The sequence below is a fragment of the Pelodiscus sinensis genome, chromosome 22 (genome assembly GCF_052426305.1).
Source record: "Pelodiscus sinensis isolate ZL-2025 chromosome 22, ASM5242630v1, whole genome shotgun sequence".
Lineage (NCBI taxonomy): Eukaryota > Metazoa > Chordata > Testudines > Trionychidae > Pelodiscus > Pelodiscus sinensis.
This window is the reverse complement of record NC_143073.1, coordinates 17,638,088-17,657,831: the sequence shown is the minus strand read 5'-3', so window position 1 is coordinate 17,657,831 and position 19,744 is coordinate 17,638,088. Positions and strand designations below refer to the sequence as shown.

The following is a 19,744-nucleotide window of genomic DNA, read 5'->3' as shown; positions in this document are numbered from 1 at the left end:
GTCTGTCCCTGCACACACCCCTCCCAGTAATCAGCTGCTTCCTGTGGGTCAGTGCCGAACCCCCACCCCACCCTGGCTGTCAGTTGCTGCAGGCCCAGATCTGAGTCTTGACACTCAGGGTGTGTCTAGACTACATGGCTCAGTCGACAGAGCCATGTACACTAGTTTACCCGACATAGTCAGTGAAGCGGGGATTTAAATAATCCCTGCTTCATTAAAATAAAAACGGCCGCCGCGCTGTGCCAACAATCAGCTGTTCCGGCACAGCGCGGCAGTCTAGACGCGGATCGGTCGACAAGGGAAGCCTTTGTTGACCGCTCTGTTATGCCTCGTGAAACGAGGTTTACAGGAGTGTTTGACAAAGGCGTTCCCTATCCACATCTAGACTGCCGCGCTGTGCCGGATCAGCTGATTGTTGGCACAGCGCGGCGGCCGTTTTCATTGTAATGAAGCAGGGATTATTTAAATCCCTGCTTCATTGACTATATCAGGTAAAGTAGTTTACATGGCTCTGTCGACGGAGCCATGTAGTCTAGACATACCCTCAGAGCGTGGGGAGCTGTGTGGGTCCTGGCATTTGCCACCAGGAAGGAACAAGCAATTCCTGCAGGGCCTACCGAACACCATGCCCCTGTTCAAGTGGGTGGATAGGGAGGAGACACCTGCCCCAGCCTGTGGTTACTGCAACACAGAGGGATTCAGGACCCATGGGTTTTACTGCTGGCGTTAGGGCTCAGAACTCCTCAGTTCTCTTCTTGGTTCTAGAACCCAGGACCTTTCAGTTTTCTTCTTGGTGCTAGAGCCCAGAACTCCTGGGGTCTCGTCCTGGTTTCAGTGCTCAGAACGCCTGGCTTCCTCTGGTTCTAGAGCCTTGGACCCCTGGATTCCCTGCCTGGTTCTAGAGCCCAGGACAACTGGTTCCTTTAGCAGCTCTGCTGCAGAAACACTGGCAAAGTCACTCCCCTTATCTGGCTTTCACTTACCCCAGCTGTAAAATGGGGAGACTCATTCTGCCTTTGTCTGTTTGGGCAGCAACTTGCAGAGCAACCACTTGTTGGCTCTGGGCAGCACATGGCCCTATGGGACCCTGATTCCAGCTAGGTCTGGGCGGCAGCTGGCCCCATGGTGCTCTGATCTCAGGTCACGAGGGGTTTTAGTCCTGTGCCTCTATCTCTGACCACTTATTCTCTTGGGTGTGGGGTCTGCATTAGGGGGAATCCTGACTCTCCCGGGGTGAGACACCACCCCAGTGCCCTTCTGATGCCCCTTTGTGTTTGGGAAGCCAGCTACCCACCAGCCTGACAGATAGAGACCGAGAGCACATGGGCATGGAATTGCATGTCTCACCCAACTTACCCGTGTCACGGAGTGTTGGGGACTCCCAGACCCTGCACACCCATCCGCAGCCAGATGTAGAAGAGAAGGTTTATTGGTTCATAGGGACACAGCATAGCATAGGATCCATGTTCACACAGGGACCAAGAGCAGGCAGCATTACTCCTCTGGGGAGAAGGGGTCCTGGGCCCTTCTTCCCCCTTCTCCTGCACCAAGAACCTTCTCTCATCCTAGCCCAGAGGAGACTGACCCTTCCCCCAGCCTGGTGCAGCGCCCCCCTATCCTTTGTCTCCCTTCCTGGCCAGAAGTTATCTCCTGCGTCTGGCCCTCAGGTGTCAGAGCCCAATACACTTCTGCAGTGAGTCATCCTCCAGACAGGGTTGCTGCTCCTGGGTCAGTAGGAAACACACAACACACAAAGCAACACTGCAATACAATCCCCACTACATCACCTCTCTCCCCACCCCTTCCAGACAGAACTGAGCAGGGTCACTCAGTCAGTGGCCTGGGGAAGTTCAGATCCTCACCGCCGGGAGAAAGCGTCGGCTGTGACATTGGTGTTCCCCTTTGCATGGACCCTCCATGGTGGCATCCTGCAGGAGCACACTCCATCCTATTCGGCTGCCTGCCACTTGTTCTTTCACATGGGGATGAGACCCATCCTCTGGCCCCCAGTGGCGCAGGTGCGGGCCCGTGCTCTGCGGTCGTACCAGCCCTTCCGCTTCCCTTGGGGTCTGCCCAGGGTCTCTCTAGCCAGGCCCATGAGCTCAGCAAGCCTTTTTCGGAAAGCCAGGATGTCCGACCTTCACCCTCGACTCTCCATCCAGGGAGGCCTCACCCTCCCATAACTCTCTCAGCAGGTCCAGGGGTTCCCTCCCCCTTCTCTTGCACTACGGTTAAGATGGGGAGAACCCGGTGAACTCTTGGTGCACCTCTCTATGTGCAAACAGCAGGTGAGGCAAGTACTTGTCCCAGTCCTATGGGTATTGGTGCATAAAGATCTTTAGCATCTGCATTGAACCTCCCCACCGGCCTGTTGGACTGGAGGTGATACACTGAGGCCCAGCAGAGCTGGACCCCGTACTTCTCCCACAAGCACCGGAGAAGGGTGGACATGAAGTTGAACCCCTGGTCCATGAGGACCTCCTTGGAGAACCCCACCCTCCTGAAAATGGCCAGCAGCGCATCTGCCACCCTGTCTGCCTCGACAGAGGGCAGAGCCACTGCCTCAAGGTGGTGAATAGTGAAATCCACCACCACCAGGATGTATTTCTTGTCCAGGGGCCCCACCAGATCCATCTCCACCTCCTCCTCTATTATGGCCAGGGCCCCCAAGGCAGTTTTCTTCCTATCTTGGGCTTTCCCCACCCACTGGCAGGAGGCGCAGGACCGGCAGTACCGCTGCACAGCCGCAAAGACCCCCGGCCAGTAAAAGTTCTGCAGTAGCCTCTGCTGGGTGTGCTGGATCCCCTGGTGCCCCAAAAACGGAGCATCATGAGCCAGGTGCAGCAGCCTGTGGCTATCGCTGGATCCCCCATGACTCCACTTTCCCTGGGGGAGCCATTTCTGGTACAGGAATCCCCTCTCCCCCAGGAACCTCTCCCAGCAGCCTCTCCCCAAGGGCTGAGCTGTGCCAAGGCCCGCCTGGTCCCTCTGCTTCTGCAAGGAGGTATCTGCCTGCACCTCAGCCTGGAATTCAGCAGCTGGGAAGGGACAGGAACCTGTCCCCCCTCACTGCCTGTGTCTGGGGTTCCAGCTCTGTTGAGCCCGGCCCTCCTGGGGTCCCTTGTCTGCTGGCCACAGGCCCCTCACCAGCTCTGGCTACTGTGGTAGTGACCAGGGCACAGTGGGGTCCTTCTGGCCAATCTTCAAAGTCTTGGCCCATCAGCACCCCAGTAGGCAGGTGCTGGGTGCACCCTCACTTTCTTTGGGACCCTCCTTAGCCCCCCATTTCAGCTGCACTCAGGCCACGGATACCTTGAACAGGGTCCCTTCTATGCCCCTCAGGGTCAAGTGGGCGCTGCTCACCATGTGGTCTGGGGCCACTAAATCAGGCCAGGCTTTGTGCCTGTGACACCTCAATGCCCATGTCCCAGTAGCTCAGAATCTTTCTGCCATCTTCCTCCAGGGGCACGAGGCACTTACTCCACAGGGGCCGCCCTGCCACCACCTGGTACACTGGGGCAGCCTGCTCCTCCCCCAGCCCCACCCAGTTAACCCTCGGAAGTCTCGGGTTGTGGAGCCTGTCCAGGGGTTTGGGGCACTGAGCTCGCTTGTGACCCTTTGCCGACAGCAATGGCAAGTCAGGTCCTGTGGGTCCCCTTGGGCCGGCTGGTCCACCCAGGCCCTGGCTGGCTGTCTGAAGGGAAGGTTGCTGGCCCTTCCTCGTGGGACTCCTCCATTGGTGCTTCCCCCAGTTGCACCACCATGAGCTGCTCTCTCCGGGATTCCCTTTCACCCCGACCAGTGTGAAGCAGGTGCTCCAGCTTCCTGTCCTTCAGCCACAGTCTCAGGTTGGGCGAGCACATTTCATAGAACGGTTCCAGGACCATCTGCTTAACCACGTCCTCTGAGGTCTGGGCCCCAGCCCCCAACACTCACTTGCAGACTTATTGCACCATCCAGGAGACTAGGTCTCCGCAGGGCCCTTCTGCGCACTCCAGGACTTTTTCCTGTATGCCTCAAGGGGCAGCCCGGACTTGTGCAGCAGGACTCATTTGACCCATTTGCTGCATCCCCTCCAGCTGGCCGAGCACCCCTGTGGCCTTCTGAGCCAGTAAGGGGGTGACCAGCCAGAGCCAGTCGGCTAGGGGGACCTGGTGCAGCTCGCAGGCTCACTCAAAGGAGTTAAGGAATCTATCCAGGTTCCCCATGTCCTGGGACTGCATGAACCTCTCTGAGGGTACGTCTACACGACAGCGCTAATTCGAACTAACGCGTCTAGAACTAAAAACTAGTTTGAATTAGCGTTTTGCTAATTCGAACTAGCAAGTCCACATTAAGTGGACCCTGAACAGGGCTTAAGGATGGCCGGAAGCAGTGCCGGCAGGGCATCAGAGGAGGACTTAGAGCGTGGAGATGCTGTCTCAGGCTAGCCGAGGGCTGCGCTTAAAGGGACCTGACCCCACCCCGGACAGACAGTTCTCAGGGGTGCCCCACTTGAAAACCAGTCCTGGCTTGGATTGCCCGGAGTACCCACACTGGGCACATCACACCACTCGGCCATCAGCCCAGCTGCACTTGCCGCAGGCTGCCATCTGGGGAGAGTGGGCAATTGGGGGGCTGCAGGAGAGCTTCCACCCCCAGAAGCCCGCAGAGCCAGCCCAGTCCTCCCCATCGGGGGCTCGTACCCCATTCCTCCCTCACTTCCTTCCACTTACCCTTCCCTAGCCCCTTTTCTTGATGTACAAAATAAAGGACAATTGTGTTCAAAAATGGATCTGTCTTTATTGAACAAAACTGGGGGAGACTGGGAAAAGGAGGTGGGAGAGGGGAAGAGACAGGCTGGGAGAGGGGAGGGCAACTACAATGATCAGGGGTTGGGAACAGGTCCCATATGAAGAGAGGCTAAAGAGACTGGGACTTTTTAGCTTAGAAAAGAGGAGGCAGAGGGGGGACAGGATAGAGGTCTCTAAATGCAGGAGTTGGGTGGAGAGGGTGCATACAGAAAAGTTCTTCATTAGTTCCCATAAAGAAGGACTAGAGGACACCAAAGGAAAGGAACGGGTAGCAGGCTTCAAACTAGTAACAGAAAGTTCTTCTTCACAAAGCAAAGAGTCAACCTGTGGAACTCCTTGCTGCAGGAGGCTGTGAAGGCTAGAACTAGAACAGAGTTTAAAGGGAAGTGAGATCAATTCATGGAGGTTGGGTCCATGGAGTGCTATTAGCCAGGGGGTAGGAGTGGTGTCCCTGCCCAAGGTTTGTGGAAGGCTGGAGAGGGATGGCACGAGACAAATGGCTTGGTCACTGTCTTCGGACCATCCCCGCCAGGGTCCCTAGGGTTGGCCCTGTCGGCAGACAGGCTGCTGGGCTAGATGGACCTTTGGTCTGACCCAGGATGGCCATTCTAAGCTCAGGGCTCAGGGTCGGGGGTCTCAGTGGACCACCATGATTTTCATGCCAACCTGCTCCTGGGTGGCCAGGCTGGCAGCTCTCCTGCCCTAGACGGCCGCTTTCCTGTGCCTAGTGCAGAGATCGTGGATGAGGTCCACGATGTCCGCACTAGCCCAGGCGGGTGCCCACCTCTTGCGGTCCTGGGCAAGCTCCTGGGAGCCGCCAGCCTGGTCCCGGGAAGAGGGGGAGGGCTGGGGGGCATCGGGTGGGTGGCTCGAGCCCTGCCAGGTGCAGGGTCTGCTGGCTGGGTGCTGGCAGGCTTGCACCTGGCACGGGCACCGTAGCTAGCCCGTGCCCCTTTAAGGGGTCTGGGGCCGGGAGTGGGGCAGTAGAGTTTCCCTGGTGTTGGCCAGAGTGGCCACCAGGGAAAGCTGGGGAGGGCTAGCCTCCCACTAGTTCGAATTAAGGGGCTACACACCCCTTAATTCGAACTAGTAAGTTCGAACTAGGCTTAGTCCTTGTGGAATGAGGTTTACCTAGTTCGAACTAAGCGCTCCGCTAGTTCGAATTAAGTTTGAATTAATGGAGCGCTAGTGTAGCGCCTAGGAAAGTTAGTTCGAACTAACTTTGTAGTGTAGACATACCCAGAGTGACCTGCAGTCCCGGGCCCCCTGGGCTCCTTCCCACTCACCACATCTGGGGACTCTCGGCTTCTCAGCTCCGCCATGGCCTGGTCATGCTGCCGCTGTCTCTCCTGGTTCTGGCGCTGCTGCCTACAGTCCTCATGCTCCTTCTCCTGGGTCTCCAATTCCTTTAACCGCAGCTCAATCTCCAGCCATTGCAGATTCACCAAGGGGAATCCCGCCCAGGCTGAGTGCAGCCTGGTGAGCACTGTGTCTGCCTGGTAGTCTCTTGCCCCAGAGCCTGAAATGCACCCAGGGGATGTCTGGCTGCTTCCAGGATCCAGCCCCCTGGAATGATCATTATCTTCCAGCTGGGCAATTAGCTGGGCCTTGGTCAATTTCCCCAAGGGCAGGCCTCTCTCCTTGCACAGCCCCACAACACCTGACTTAAGGAGTTGGGTGTAGGCCATCTCCCTGCTGTTCCCTGGGCTGCAGACTCACAGGCTGATGCTGCAGTGCCCCATGATTCCCAGAAAGAACCCTTCAGTGTGCCAGCCTCCTTGAGCATCACCCCCCCTCATCCTCGGGGTTAGACTGTAGACCCTTCCACTCTCTGGGGCCATTTCCCACAGTCCTGGGGAACACTCCTCTGAGGCCATACTTGGGTTAAGCTGCCTGCCCCTCCACTTCCTGGAACCGTTTCTCACTGCCTCCAGCACGCCTGGCTCTTGCAAGCCCCCTTCTTTCTACTGCACCGTCACTTACTGCCAGATGCTCCATCCCACCACTGCCACCACTGTCACAGTGTCGGGGAGTCCCCGAGCCCTGCACCTCCATCTGCAGCCAGATGTGACTCTCAGCCTGGGACAATGGGAACCCCACACACAACACACAAAGCAACACAGCAATACAATCTCCACTACATTACAACCCGCTCAGAACTTACCACGAAACATCACCAGGCAGTCGTACAGATGTCAGCAAGTCCCAGTCAGGTGCCAGGCATTTCAGAACACCAGGGGTCATATTTGGCACCCGCCCCTGGGATGAGAGAGTGAATGGGGCTAGAGAGTTGGGAGGGGGTCTTTGGGGGAGGAGAGAGAGAGAGAGAGAGACTGTCAAGAACTCCCGCAGTGTGGGAGACCACAAAGCTGCATGGAGAAAGGAATGGTGGAGGGAAGGAAGGAAAGCCCATGTCAGAGTCTAGCACAGCACCTTCTGCCTGCTCACCCAGCTGCCCCCACCCTCTGTGTCAGGCCTGCCCAAGCATGAAATTACATCCAGCCACCCAATGGGAGCAGAAGCTGCACCAGCCTGGTGCTCCCACTGTTTCCAGGGAGATGTGTGGAGTAGGGCCCAACCATGCCCACTGCACAGACCCAGCTCATCTGGGCTCATCCAACTTGAGCCAACTGATCTCAGCTGGGACCTGGCCCCAATGACCCCACAGAGTGACATCCCATCAGCCCTATCTGGGACCTGGCCCCTCAGAGCGACAGCCCATCGGCCCACAGAGCAACAGACCATCAGCCCTATCTGGGACCTGGCCCCACAGAGCGACAGCCCATCGGCCCTGGCTGGAACCTGGCCCCAGTGATCCCACGGAGCGATGGCCCATAGGCCCCAGCTGGGATCTGTCCCTATAACTGCCACAGCGGAAGCTGATGTACATCAGTTGCGATCTGGCCCTACTGATTCATGCAGACGCTCCGGGCCTCTCCACTGCAGCAGCCACTCAGGGTGACTCATAGGCATCAATCGCTGCTCGACAACCCGGAACCTGCCATTAGTTCGGGCAGGCAGTGGCACCACGCCAGGGAGGGGGAGGGCAGGGGAAGTGCAGGAGCTCCCACGTAGCCAGTGCTCCCAGCACGGCAGGCCAGAGATGAAATGGGTGCCGGGGGGCAGACGACGAGTCCTGTTCTGCAGTGATTGAAATTGATCGATCAGCAGATCAGTAGGAATGGGCTGGATGGACAGACAGACAGACGGATGGAGGGAGTGGGTCGTAGGCACAGGGATACATGGGCAGGAGGGAAGGACCGAGCTGTGTGTCTGGAACAGAGAAAGACGACTCAGATTAGAAATAAAGTCCATTTCAGAGGCAAAATGATTTTGTGGCACTGTCCTGGGGCCCCGGATTCCTGGGTTCTGATGGCAGTTTTCTCATAACCCCCCTGAGTTACTCTGAGCAAGTTACTAGGCCTCACTTTCTGCATTGGTAATGAGGGAGAGTAACTCTGCCATTGGCCATTTAGAGAAGCTCTCGTCTCTTGGTTACGGAAGTGCAGCTGGGTCTGGGCAGTGCCTGGCCCCACGCACCCTGATCTCGGCTATGTCTGGGCAGTGCCTGGCCCCACGCACCCTGATCTCGGCTATGTCTGGGCAGTGCCTGGCCCCACGCACCCTGATCTCGGCTATGTCTGGGCAACACCCAGCCCCACGCACCCTGATCTCGGCTATGTCTGGGCAGTGCCTGGCCCCACACTCCCTGATCTCGGCTATGTCTGGGCAGTGCCTGGCCCCACGCACCCTGATCTCGGCTATGTCTGGGCAGTGCCTGGCCCCACACTCCCTGATCTCGGCTATGTCTGGGCAACACCCAGCCCCACGCACCCTGATCTCGGCTATGTCTGGGCAGTGCCTGGCCCCACGCACCCTGATCTCGGCTATGTCTGGGCAGTGCCTGGCCCCACACACCCTGATCTCGGCTATGTCTGGGCAGTGCCTGGCCCCACGCACCCTGATCTCGGCTATGTCTGGGCAGTGCCTGGCCCCACACTCCCTGATCTCGGCTATGTCTGGGCAGTGCCTGGCCCCACGCACCCTGATCTCGGCTATGTCTGGGCAGTGCCTGGCCCCACGCACCCTGATCTCGGCTATGTCTGGGCAGTGCCTGGCCCCACACTCCCTGATCTCGGCTATGTCTGGGCAACACCCAGCCCCACGCACCCTGATCTCGGCTATGTCTGGGCAGTGCCTGGCCCCACGCACCATGATCTCGGCTATGTCTGGGCAGTGCCTGGCCCCACGCACCCTGATCTCAGCTATGTCTGGGCAACGCCTGGCCCCACAAACCCTGATCTCGGCTATGTCTGGGCAACGCCTGGCCCCACAAACCCTGATCTCGGCTATGTCTGGGCAGTGCCTGGCCTCACGCACCCTGATCTCGGCTATGTCTGGGCAGTGCCTGGCCCCACAAACCCTGATCTCGGCTATGTCTGGGCAGTGCCTGGCCCCACGCACCCTGATCTCGGCTGTGTCTGGGCAGTGCCTGGCCCCACGCACCCTGATCTCGGCTATGTCTGGGCAGTGCCTGGCCCCACAAACCCTGATCTCGGCTATGTCTGGGCAGTGCCTGGCCCCACAAACCCTGATCTCGGCTATGTCTGGGCAACACCTGGCCCCACAAACCCTGATCTCGGCTATGTCTGGGCAGTGCCTGGCCCCACACACCCTGATCTCGGCTATGTCTGGGCAGTGCCTGGCCCCACGCACCCTGATCTCGGCTATGTCTGGGCAGTGCCTGGCCCCACAAACCCTGATCTCGGCTATGTCTGGGCAACACCTGGCCCCACAAACCCTGATCTCGGCTATGTCTGGGCAACACCTGGCCTCACGCACCCTGATCTCGGCTATGTCTGGGCAGTGCCTGGCCCCACGCACCCTGATCTCGGCTATGTCTGGGCAGTGCCTGGCCCCACGCACCCTGATCTCGGCTGTGTCTGGGCAACAACGAGCCCCACAGGCCCTAATCTCATTTGTGTCTGTGGAGCCTGATCCCAGCTGAGTCTGGGCAGTGGCTGGCCCTATGGGTCCTGTTAGCAGCTGGGGGGCTGCATGGCAGTATGTGGGGGTACAGGGAGAGGAGCAGGGTGTGGAGCCAATGGTGTTAGGAGATATTTTTGTCTGCAGGGTTCGGGCAGCTTCCTGCACTTGACAGGAGGAGGAGGGGCAGATGGAGGGGCACACAGGAAAGTGGGGGGACTGGAGGGAGAGAGGGGGAGGACATGGGGGACAGAAGGGAAAAAAACAACCAAGGAGAATGCAAATCCTCCTGTCCCTACTTGCAACCTCCCTCCCACCCCCTTCCTCTGCCTCATTCCTCACCCCCCCCCCCCCCCACTGGAACTATGGACTGTGGAGGAATTTTGGTCTATTTGAATCTATTTCCCTCCTCCCCCCCACGCTGGACTCTGCAGTGGGGGACTCTCCCCCCCAGCTGGTCTCACGTGCGTGCGACACTGCTGTCGTCAACTCCCTCCCCTTGCTACTCCGCCCCCCCATCCTTCTACTGCAGGGTGAATCATCCAGGGGCCTGGGGGGGAGGGGGAGGAGATGCTGGCTGGATCCATCCCCTGCTCTCCTGCATGAGGTGTCTCTGCGCAGCTCCCCCCCCCCCCATACACACCTGTCCCCTGGGATTAGCTGGCTCTGCCTGGCCCCTCAGGCCTTGGCCCAAGTCTCAGCTGCCTCTGCAGGGCCCTAGTCCCAAATTACCTGTCTCTTCAAGGCCCCCCCCCCCAAGTCCCTGCCCCCTGAATCACCTGTTTCTTCATAGGGCCCCAAATCTGTCCCTGGATTAGCAGCCTCTGCAGGGCCCCCAAATCCCTGTCCCCCGGTTAGCTGCCTCTGCAGAGCCCCCTCCCACCGGCTCTGGGTCCGTGTTCACGTTTCGCTGCCTTTTCAATAGTAATAACTCTCGCGGGCTGAGACTCACAACAGGCGAGCATAGGTGGGGGGGCAGCGGAAACGGCTGCTGCAATTAGTGACTCATCCTGCCCGCCCCCCTCCCCGCCTGCAAATGCCAAGATCTCTCTGCTCTGCCCTTTCCCTCCCCTGGGATGGGGGACTAGGGTTAAACCAGAGATCGGGGAAAGGTCAGCTAATGATGAGTGGCATGAGGTGTGTGTGTGTGTGTGTGTGTCCGAGCGCGCAGATTAGAGAGAGAGAGAGAGTGGATGGGGATGGGTAGAAGGGCTTGTTCATGGGAAGAGACAGGATGTGTGGGGAGATGGGTGGGGAGAGAGGGGACAATCACACACACACACATAGCAAAATGCAGGACAATGTAGCACTTTAAAGACTAACAAGATTTGTCCTGCATTTTGCTTCAGCTACCCCAGACTAACACGGCTACATTTCTATCACTATTCTACACACACATACACATTCCTGGCCGGACCCACCCACCCTTTTCTCAGCGCACCCCCTCCCAACTCTCACACAACACACACAGACGGACAAAGGCAGCCGCACAACCCCTCAGGCCCAAAGACAAAGGCACAGACTTGCACTCCCTCCAGCGAGACACTCCTCATCACGTACACACACTCTCATACATGCAACCGCAGCCAGCACCCTGCAGCCACACACACAGTCTCAGCGCACATACTGCAGTCAGACCCACAATCCCCCTCAATGAACACTCACAATCACAGTCAGCACATGTAGCAGCAACAACCACACACAACCCCATCCAGCATAAACACATATTTCTACATACACCACGCAACCATACCCCGCACTAACACATTCCTACACACACAGAAATCCCCACTCAGCACAAACACACATTCCTACACACACAAACACGCCCAGTACAAACACGTTCCTTCACACGCACACTGCACACACACAAACCCCACCCAGCACACATATTCCGAAACACATATTGAACATACAAATCCTATCAAGCAGAAACACTCATTTCTACACTCACACACAATCCCATCTTCATTCGCGCACACAGCAGACACGCAGACGAGCACACATTCTAAGCACACGCGCGCACACACACACCGCGCACAAACTGCAGTAGCTGCGCCACACCTCGAATTCATTTCGGGGGGTAGGGGCCCCGTTACCCAGCCCCTCCTGTGCCCTTTTCTCCTGGAAGGGGGGGCTGTACATTATCTCCATGGCTCTTTATCGGACCCTTCCCATTAGTAAAGGGACCCCCCCATTCATCCTTTCATTCATTCACTCACTCCCCCACTGCGCCCCTCCTCGCCTCCTTTCATTCATTCATTCTTTCCATAGCACTCGGGCGCGCCCGCCCTCCCCCTACCGTTACAGCTCTGCGCATGCGTGAGGCTCCCCCCTTCCTCCAATTTTATGAATGGGCCGTTGACGTCAATGGAGCCCCCCCACCCCACGTGGGCACGCCCAGGAGTATAAAGGCGGCGCGCGGTGTCTGTCCAGGGTGCTGAAAGCAGAGGGGTGGGGGACGGACACAGCCTTGCAGCACGGTCGGTAAACAGCCCCCCGTCCGGGCGTGGTGGGGGGAGGCTGGGAGACTCCCACCTACGGGAGTCAATGGGGTTCCCTTCCCTTTGCTGCATGTGTGGGATGGGTCCCCGAGAAATTACTGCATTGGAGGTAGTATAGAGTCGCTGGGGAGGGGTACCGCGCTATGGGTAATCGGGGGCCCATAATATATTTGGGGTGCTGGGAAGAGGTACCCCGTTATGGGGAATGTGGATCCCTGAGCTATAGGGATGTTGGGAAACGAGTTCCGCTGGGGACTGAGGAATCCCTGATATATCGGGGCGCTGGGAAGGGGGACCCGCTGGAGGAATGGGGGTCCCTAATATATCGGGGCGCTGGGAAGGGGGACCCGCTGGGGACTAAGGAATCCCTGATATATCGGGGCGCTGGGAAGGGGAACCTGCTGGAGGAGAAGGGTGTAGGAGATGAGGGTGTTGGTATCCAGGGTGGGGATTCCCTCATTCCGGGAAGCGATTCGCCTGGCAGCCAGCCGGCGGGGGCGGGGGAAGACTGCGGGGGAGAGGGGGAGGAAAGCGGACAGGAGGCAGGGCGGAGAGAGAGGGGCAGGCATGGGCGTGTCTCTGCTCCATATTCCCTTTCCCGTGAGCCGCCGCTCCCCCTCAAATGTTCTGCCACCCCCGAAATTCCCTGCTCCTCCCTTCTACCTCTCCTTCCCTAACTATCTGCCCCCCACCTCTGCATTCCCCGCCCTGCTCCCTCCCTTCTGCCCCTCCACCCCTAACCATCTGCCTCTCCCACCTCTGTATTCCCCACCCCTGCCCCTCCCTTTTGCACCCCACCTTTAACTGCCTGCACCCCATTTCTGCTTCGCAACCTCGCACCGTCAGTCTCCAGCTTTGGTAGGGTGGGGGCTGGGCGAGCCGCAGCCGCTGGCTGCATTAGCACGACGGGAAATCAACCTTGCAGGCTGATGAGGGTGTGGGTGGAAATACAGGAGTGTGATTGTGTGAGCGTCAGCGATCGCGTGTGGGTGGGCACGTCCCTCCTCCCCGCCCCCGTGAGAGGTGCAGGGTGTGCAGATGTGTTAGCGTGAGGCATTGCAGGGGTGCGCGACGGAGACGCTGGGCTGCTGCCCGCGCACGTGCCCGGCTTCAGGGAAAGACCCTGCGTGTGCATCTGTGTGCGCTCACGAGCCCCCTAGTGAGAGGCCTTGGGTGTGCAGTTGGGTGCGCATGGACTATTGCGTGAATGGGCACGTGCCCCGAGTGATAGGTGTTGTTTGTGAGTACTCACAATCCCCTGGCAATTGCACGCCCCTGTGCTAGCAATGACCAGTGAGAGGCGTGGCTGCAGGTATAGCCGGGGGGGGGGGGGGGGGCTGCTGCCAACGAACGGGGTGTGTGTGTGTCCTGACATGGTCTGTCAGCAGGGAGGAGGTGGCACCTCAGCTAGCTGGGTAGCGCACGCCCGTCTCTCGGTAGGCAAAGCTGAGCCACCCATGTGCACACATACAAGTGTGTGTGTCTGTCTGTCTGTCCCCACCCCCTCCCTCTACAAGGTCTGTCCATCCATCCCTTCCTCCCCTGCATGTGCATGTCCACTCCCCCGCACCTCTGGCTGGGGTACATTGCTGGGTACCCTCTGACCCTGACTCCCTTCTCTGTCCCCCTGCAGGAGAGTCATGCTGGGCTCTCACGCCCCCTTGCGCGGAGCCGCCCTGCTCCTCTCCATCAGCCTCCTGACCCAGTGCCACCTCCAGGCTGCGCCCCTGCCCCCAGGAGAGGCTGCCCACCCTGAGGAGCCCCGCAAGCCCAGCCCTGCGCCCCCCGCTAAGGAGGTGTGGGCAAGAGCCCAGCCCTCGCCCAGCCGGGACGGCGGCGATGCCAAGGAAGAGGAAGACGAGGAGCTCTTCCATGATGTGGATCCCAAGGCCTTGGCTGCAGTGCTGCTGCAGGCCCTGGGCGACGGGGGTCACGACTCTCCCGACAAGCGCTGGGCCCCTGATGAGGAGCGCGTGCAGAGCCAGAGCCGGAGCGCCAGCCTGGGGGCAGGCTGGGTGGAGAAGGAAGAGGGGGAGAGCAGCCGGCAGGAGCTGGAGAGCCTGCAGGCCCTGCTGCGCGAGCTGCGGCCCTACAGCCCCGCGGTCAAGCGTGAGCGCGCCCCAGGGGACTCTGGCCATGAGACGGTGCTGAAGGAGCTGGAGGAGTATGAGCGGCTGCGGGCCAGCACCAAGCGCCGGGCCCCACCGGCCGAGCCCTGGGCTGGCGCTAGGAAGCTGAGGCAGCAGCAGAACCTGGAGCACCAGCTCTTGCAGCGGCGCTACGAGGAGCTGGCCGAGAGCCGGCGGCAGGCCGAGGAGGCCCGCAAGGCAGCTGCCGAGGAGGAGCGGCTGGCGGACATGGCCTCTGACCTGCTGCTGCAGTACCTGCTGAAGGGCCGGGACGAGGAGGGCGAGCCAGGGCCCGATGCCCGCGAGGAGGAAGAGGAAGAGGAGGAAGAAGAGAGGGGTTTCCGAGGCAGCAGGGCCAAGGGGAGCCCCTTGCTCTTCGAGGACGAGGAGAGCAACGTGGCAGAGGACAAGCGCTCCGACGAGGACGATGTCATCGACCCGAGCACTATCGACCAACTGATCGAGCTCTCCACCAAGCTGCACCTGCCGGCCGAGGACGTCGTCGACATCATCAGCGACGTGGAGAAGAAGAAGAAGGAGGCGGCGGCGGCACCCCGCTACAGCCCGCCCCAGCCCTACACTCCTTGGCGCCGCCCGAAGCCGGATGAGCGGGACTGGAATGAGGTGCTGCGCAGGGATGAGCGCCCCGGTCCCAAGCAGTATCTGGCCAAGCAGAACGACGTCTCCAACCACATCCAGCCCAGGGCTTTCCCGCCACCGGCTTACCACCATGGCCGCCACCTGCTGGGTCCTCTGGTGCCAAGAGACGAGGCCGCCGACAGCCGAGAGGAGGAGATGGAGAATTACATTGAGCAGGTGCTGCTGGACCACTCGCAGGCATTCCAGTGAACATCCAAACTGGCGTGCCCCCCTCCATGGGGAAATGTGGCCATCCTGAGTATCCCGAGCATTTCCAGTTCTGCATGAGTCAGGAGAACACACTCCCGCTCCATCCCCGCAAACCGCCCCATGCAAAGGCAGAGGCCACCCTGGTCTCTCCATCCCCAAACTTTAGGATTGCTGGTTCCCCATGATTCTCCCAGCTCTTGCGCATGAAGAAAATGGGGGAATGTCAGTGGAGCTTCACCATGGTTTGTGGAAGACATAGTCATTGGGAACATGTTCCCCCCACCTTTACCTTCCAGGAGCCGCCCAGAGCAGGTGACAGGAAGCCCAAGGAGAACCCAATCTTGTCTCTTCTCCTAGTCCCCCACCACGGCTCCAGGCAAAGCCCCATTTGTTGTTAACTCTCTGGCACCAAAGTCAGTGACCCCAGTCCCTCCTCTCCTCCTTTGGACATCAAGAACATCATCAAAGCTATCAGTAGGGCAAGAGGTGGCAGCTCCCTCACTCAACTCGGATTAAATCCCCACACAGCAGCCTGGGAGTCCAAAATATCTAGCCCAGGTCACTGAAAACAGAGCAGACTGAATTGTCTCTAACCTTGCCATCCACCAGGACCCTCTCTCGGTAGGAGCAAGCCAGAGAGAGTCCTGGGGATCTCTCATCTGGGCTGGGGCAGAGAGCGGGGGAGAGGGAGAGGCAGCCCCATGGGTGGGTAAAATTAGCACAGCTCTGTTCATGTCAAAGAACTGGCAACTTGACTTCCGGAGAGCCAATCTGAGCATAGGACAGGAGCTTCAAACAGGTTTTGATGCCAGAAGGACCATTGTGGCCACCCTGTCTGAACTCCTACACAGCAAAGGCAGAGTGCAGGCACCCAGCTCATACCTGGTGGGCAAGCTGTCTTTTTTTTCCTGAGAGATGTCATCTTGCATCATATGGGGGCTTGTCAATTGACCCCAGCTGAGGAGCTGAAGTTTTCCTAGTTGTCAAAAGGCCAGAACCCTTAACAATGGTAAGAATGCCAGAACATGTGTATGTGCCTAGATCTGTCACTAGCACACGCTTTCTCTTGTAAAATTCCACACTGACCCTTCCTGTTATCCCAAGGGTAAGCCTTGCCCACTGGGCATCCTCTGGAGAGGGAATGAGGGGAGAACAGAGCGAGATATTCCATACCAAACTGCCTTATCATGGGTTATTTCTTCCATCAACCGACACCTGAGCTTGAGGTTAAATATTGTGACTTTGCCAGTGTTACGCCCCCCAAAACATGCCACCCTACCCACACCAGGCATGCTGCCATGCTGTCTCTTGCTGTGAATTCACCACCATCCAAAGACTGGAATCCATGACCTAAGGAAACCACCAGCATTTCCAGTCAACCAACTGATCAGTTCTAACCTGAGGCTGACTACAAAGAGGCTAATGTTGATGGGGAGGAGGGGGAGTGGGTGGGTTGGGGATGGGTTTTGTACTAAGGGCGTTTGCGAGTGTATTTCCACCTGCATCCACTTTCTGAGTGTGAGATTCTTGGCTTTGTGGTGTCCGGTTCCCAGTCCTGTGCTGTTTGTTTTGATGTCCTGACCTCTCTGTTGTACTTAATAAAACATGTTTGGCCTGTTGTAAATAGCACGTGGAATTACTAGTTTTGCTAAGAAATAAAAGCAACTATTTTATTATGAGTTATTCTCATTATTTACAGATGGTGCTGGGGTTCCCTAGGAAACACTGGGAATCCTAGGCCAGTGGGCATGTCCAGCTGAGGACTTGCCTTACTTTCACCCCCCCCCAAAACTGATTGCCATCTAGGCTGACATCCTCCATCCCACCCAACGGGTGTAGATAGCCTAGGTCAACTTCTCCCACCAATTTTTCAGATCAGCCCGAGGGTCCCAAATACCACTGCCTGCAACCTCCCTGCAGGTCAGCCCAATGGTCCCATCTAGCCCAGATCTCATTTCCCCCACCCACCTCTTGGGTTAGTCTAATGGATGTATCTAGACTGGATTTGACTGCTTCATCAGCCTCTCAAGTCAGCCCAATGGTCCCACTTCCCTCACCAGAGTTTCCTGTAAGCTGAGCGCTTGGGCAGCTACCCAGGAGAAATGCAACTGTTGCTCAGCTATTTAACAGTGCACCCATATCTGGCAGCATATGTTTCTATTGGTGGTGCACATCTGCACAACTCGGAGCACATAGCAAAATTTATTCTGCGTGTGTGGAAAAATTGAGAGACACATTGGCCCCCACCCACCCCTCAGATTAGCTCAATGAGCCCATCCAGCCCAGTTTCCTCCCACCCCCATCCCTCAGTGGCCTGTTCAGCCCAGATCCCATCACCCTTCCCCCCAGAGCAGACTCATGGGCTCACTGAGAACTTTTATCTTACTGGCACAGAGTCATTTGCCCTCCGGACCAGTCTCTCCCATAGTGCAGCAGCCAGCACCTTCTTGTCTAGCTACGGCATGGTCTGAATTTCTCCCCACTGTGTGTGAGTGTCTAGCGGCATTATCTTGGCTCATCACCCCCAGTCCCTCGTTGGTCTGGACACTGCTCAGACCTCCCAAGACTGAGCTCAGGGCTCCCCCTGCTTGTGCTGGGAAAGATACAGACAAAATGAGTGAGAGCTCTGCCCCAGAGAGCTCACCATGTAAAAAGACCAATTCTCCCAGTTCACACATAGGGGAAACTGAGGCCTGGAGAGATGCTGTGATTCACCCAAGGGGAAAACATTTGCTCAGTGTACAGGAGCAGCAGCCAAAAAAGCAAACAAAATGTTGTGAATCGTTAGCAATGGCATAGAGAATAAGGCAGAAAATGTCATATTGCCTCTACATACATCTGTGGTGTGCCCACACCTTGAATGCTGCGTGCAGTTGTGGTCTCCCCAGCTCAAAAAAAAAATCTATTGGAACTGAAGAAGATTCAGGTTACATCTAGACTGTAGGCTTCTTTCAGAGAAAAACTTTTTTCGAAAGAGCACATCTACACAGCAAAAGCGCAATGAAAAAGCGATCTGCTTTTTCGAAAGATAGTGTCCACGTTGATTGGACGCTATCTCGCATTTCAGTTGTGATTACTGTGGACGGAGTGGCCACCAGAGCACCTGTGCTCTTTTCTAGAGGCCTCTTCTTTAAAAAAAACCACTCTTCCGGCTGCACACATGCCTTTTTCCAAAAAAGTTTTTTCCAAAAAAGGTTTCTTCCTCGTAGAAAGAGGTTTACCGCTGTCGGAAAAACCCCTCTGTTCTTTCGACTTTCTGTTGAAAGAACGCAATAGCAGTGTAGACATACCCTCAGAGAACGGAAACATATGATGGGGGTCTACAATGGCTATTGTACGAGGAGAGGTTTTAATGAAGCTGGATCTTTTCAGCTTGGAACAGAGATGACCAAGGGGGAATATGAGAGAGGTCTATAAAATCACGATGGATGTGGAAAAAGTGAATAAGGGAGTGTTATTTACACCTTCTCAGAACACAAAAACTAGGGGTCACCCAATGAAATTAATAGGCAGCAGATTTTAAACAAACCAAAGGCAGTATATCTGCATATGACATACAGTCAGCCTGTGGAACTCCTTGCCAGGGGATGCTGTGAAGGCCAAGACTATTTAACATGGTCCAAAAAAGCACCAAATCAGACCATGGAGGTTAAGTCTATCAATGGCTATTAGCCAGGCTGGGCAGGGATGGTGGGACAGAGAGGGATCACTTGATGTTTCCCTGTTCTGTTCTGTGGGCAGACAGGTCACTGGGTTAGATGGACCTTTGGTCTGACTCAGTCTGGCTGTTCTTAAGTTCTTGTCACACAGAGGGGCTGTGTCAAAGCAGGAGCCCTGAGTTCCGGACCTGGGAGCTGGGCCTGGCCATGCTCTCCAGGTAGCAGACTCTGACAGGGGCAGGGCTGGCTCTTGGAGGAGGCGGTACAAGGCTGCGAATGGCAGGGAGTGTTGGCACTCCTGCTGCCAGGACACAAGTGGAGTTAAATAGCAACAGTTTCACCGAAGGGTCAGAGGTGGGGAGAATTATCCACATCAAACTCTGTCCCCAACCCAAACATACATAAAGGGGTGTTTGGAAGGGCAGTTAAATGCAGAACTGGCACAGGGGTTAGAGTGGGATGGCAACCAGGACTCTGGGTTCTCTCCTCAGCTCTTGGAGGGGAGTGGAGGCTTGTGGGTAGAGCAGGGGGCTGGGAGACAGGACTCTAGGTTTTGTCCCTGGCTCTCGGAGGGGAGTGGAGGCTTGTGGGTTAGAACAGGGGGCTAGGAGACAGGACTCCTAGGTCCTCTACTCTTGCCGTTGCCAACTGTTGGTCTGCGGACCTGTGAACCGCTGGCTGCCAGGCTGCAGTGGCTGCCTGAGATTTTGCCCGCCGGAGGCACTGGGGCTGAGGCAGTGGCAGTGGCAGGAGAAGGTGAAGCAGGAGGCACCTCCATCCTGCCTCCCCAGATGGTGGCCCAGCCAGGGCTTTACGCTCTCTCC

At 57.4% G+C, this 19,744-nt stretch overlaps 1 protein-coding gene across 1 annotated transcript; it reads left to right on the top strand.

Moving 5' to 3' along the window:
* Window positions 1-12,172: 12,172 nt before the first annotated feature.
* VGF (VGF nerve growth factor inducible) lies at window positions 12,173-16,691 on the top strand. The gene is made up of 2 exons (XM_006117979.5): window positions 12,173-12,262; window positions 13,917-16,691. Exon 2 carries the CDS (start codon window positions 13,924-13,926, stop codon window positions 15,259-15,261), a length of 1,338 nt encoding a protein of 445 aa, XP_006118041.3. The 5' UTR covers window positions 12,173-12,262; window positions 13,917-13,923; the 3' UTR covers window positions 15,262-16,691.
* The last annotated feature ends 3,053 nt before the right edge of the window (window positions 16,692-19,744 follow it).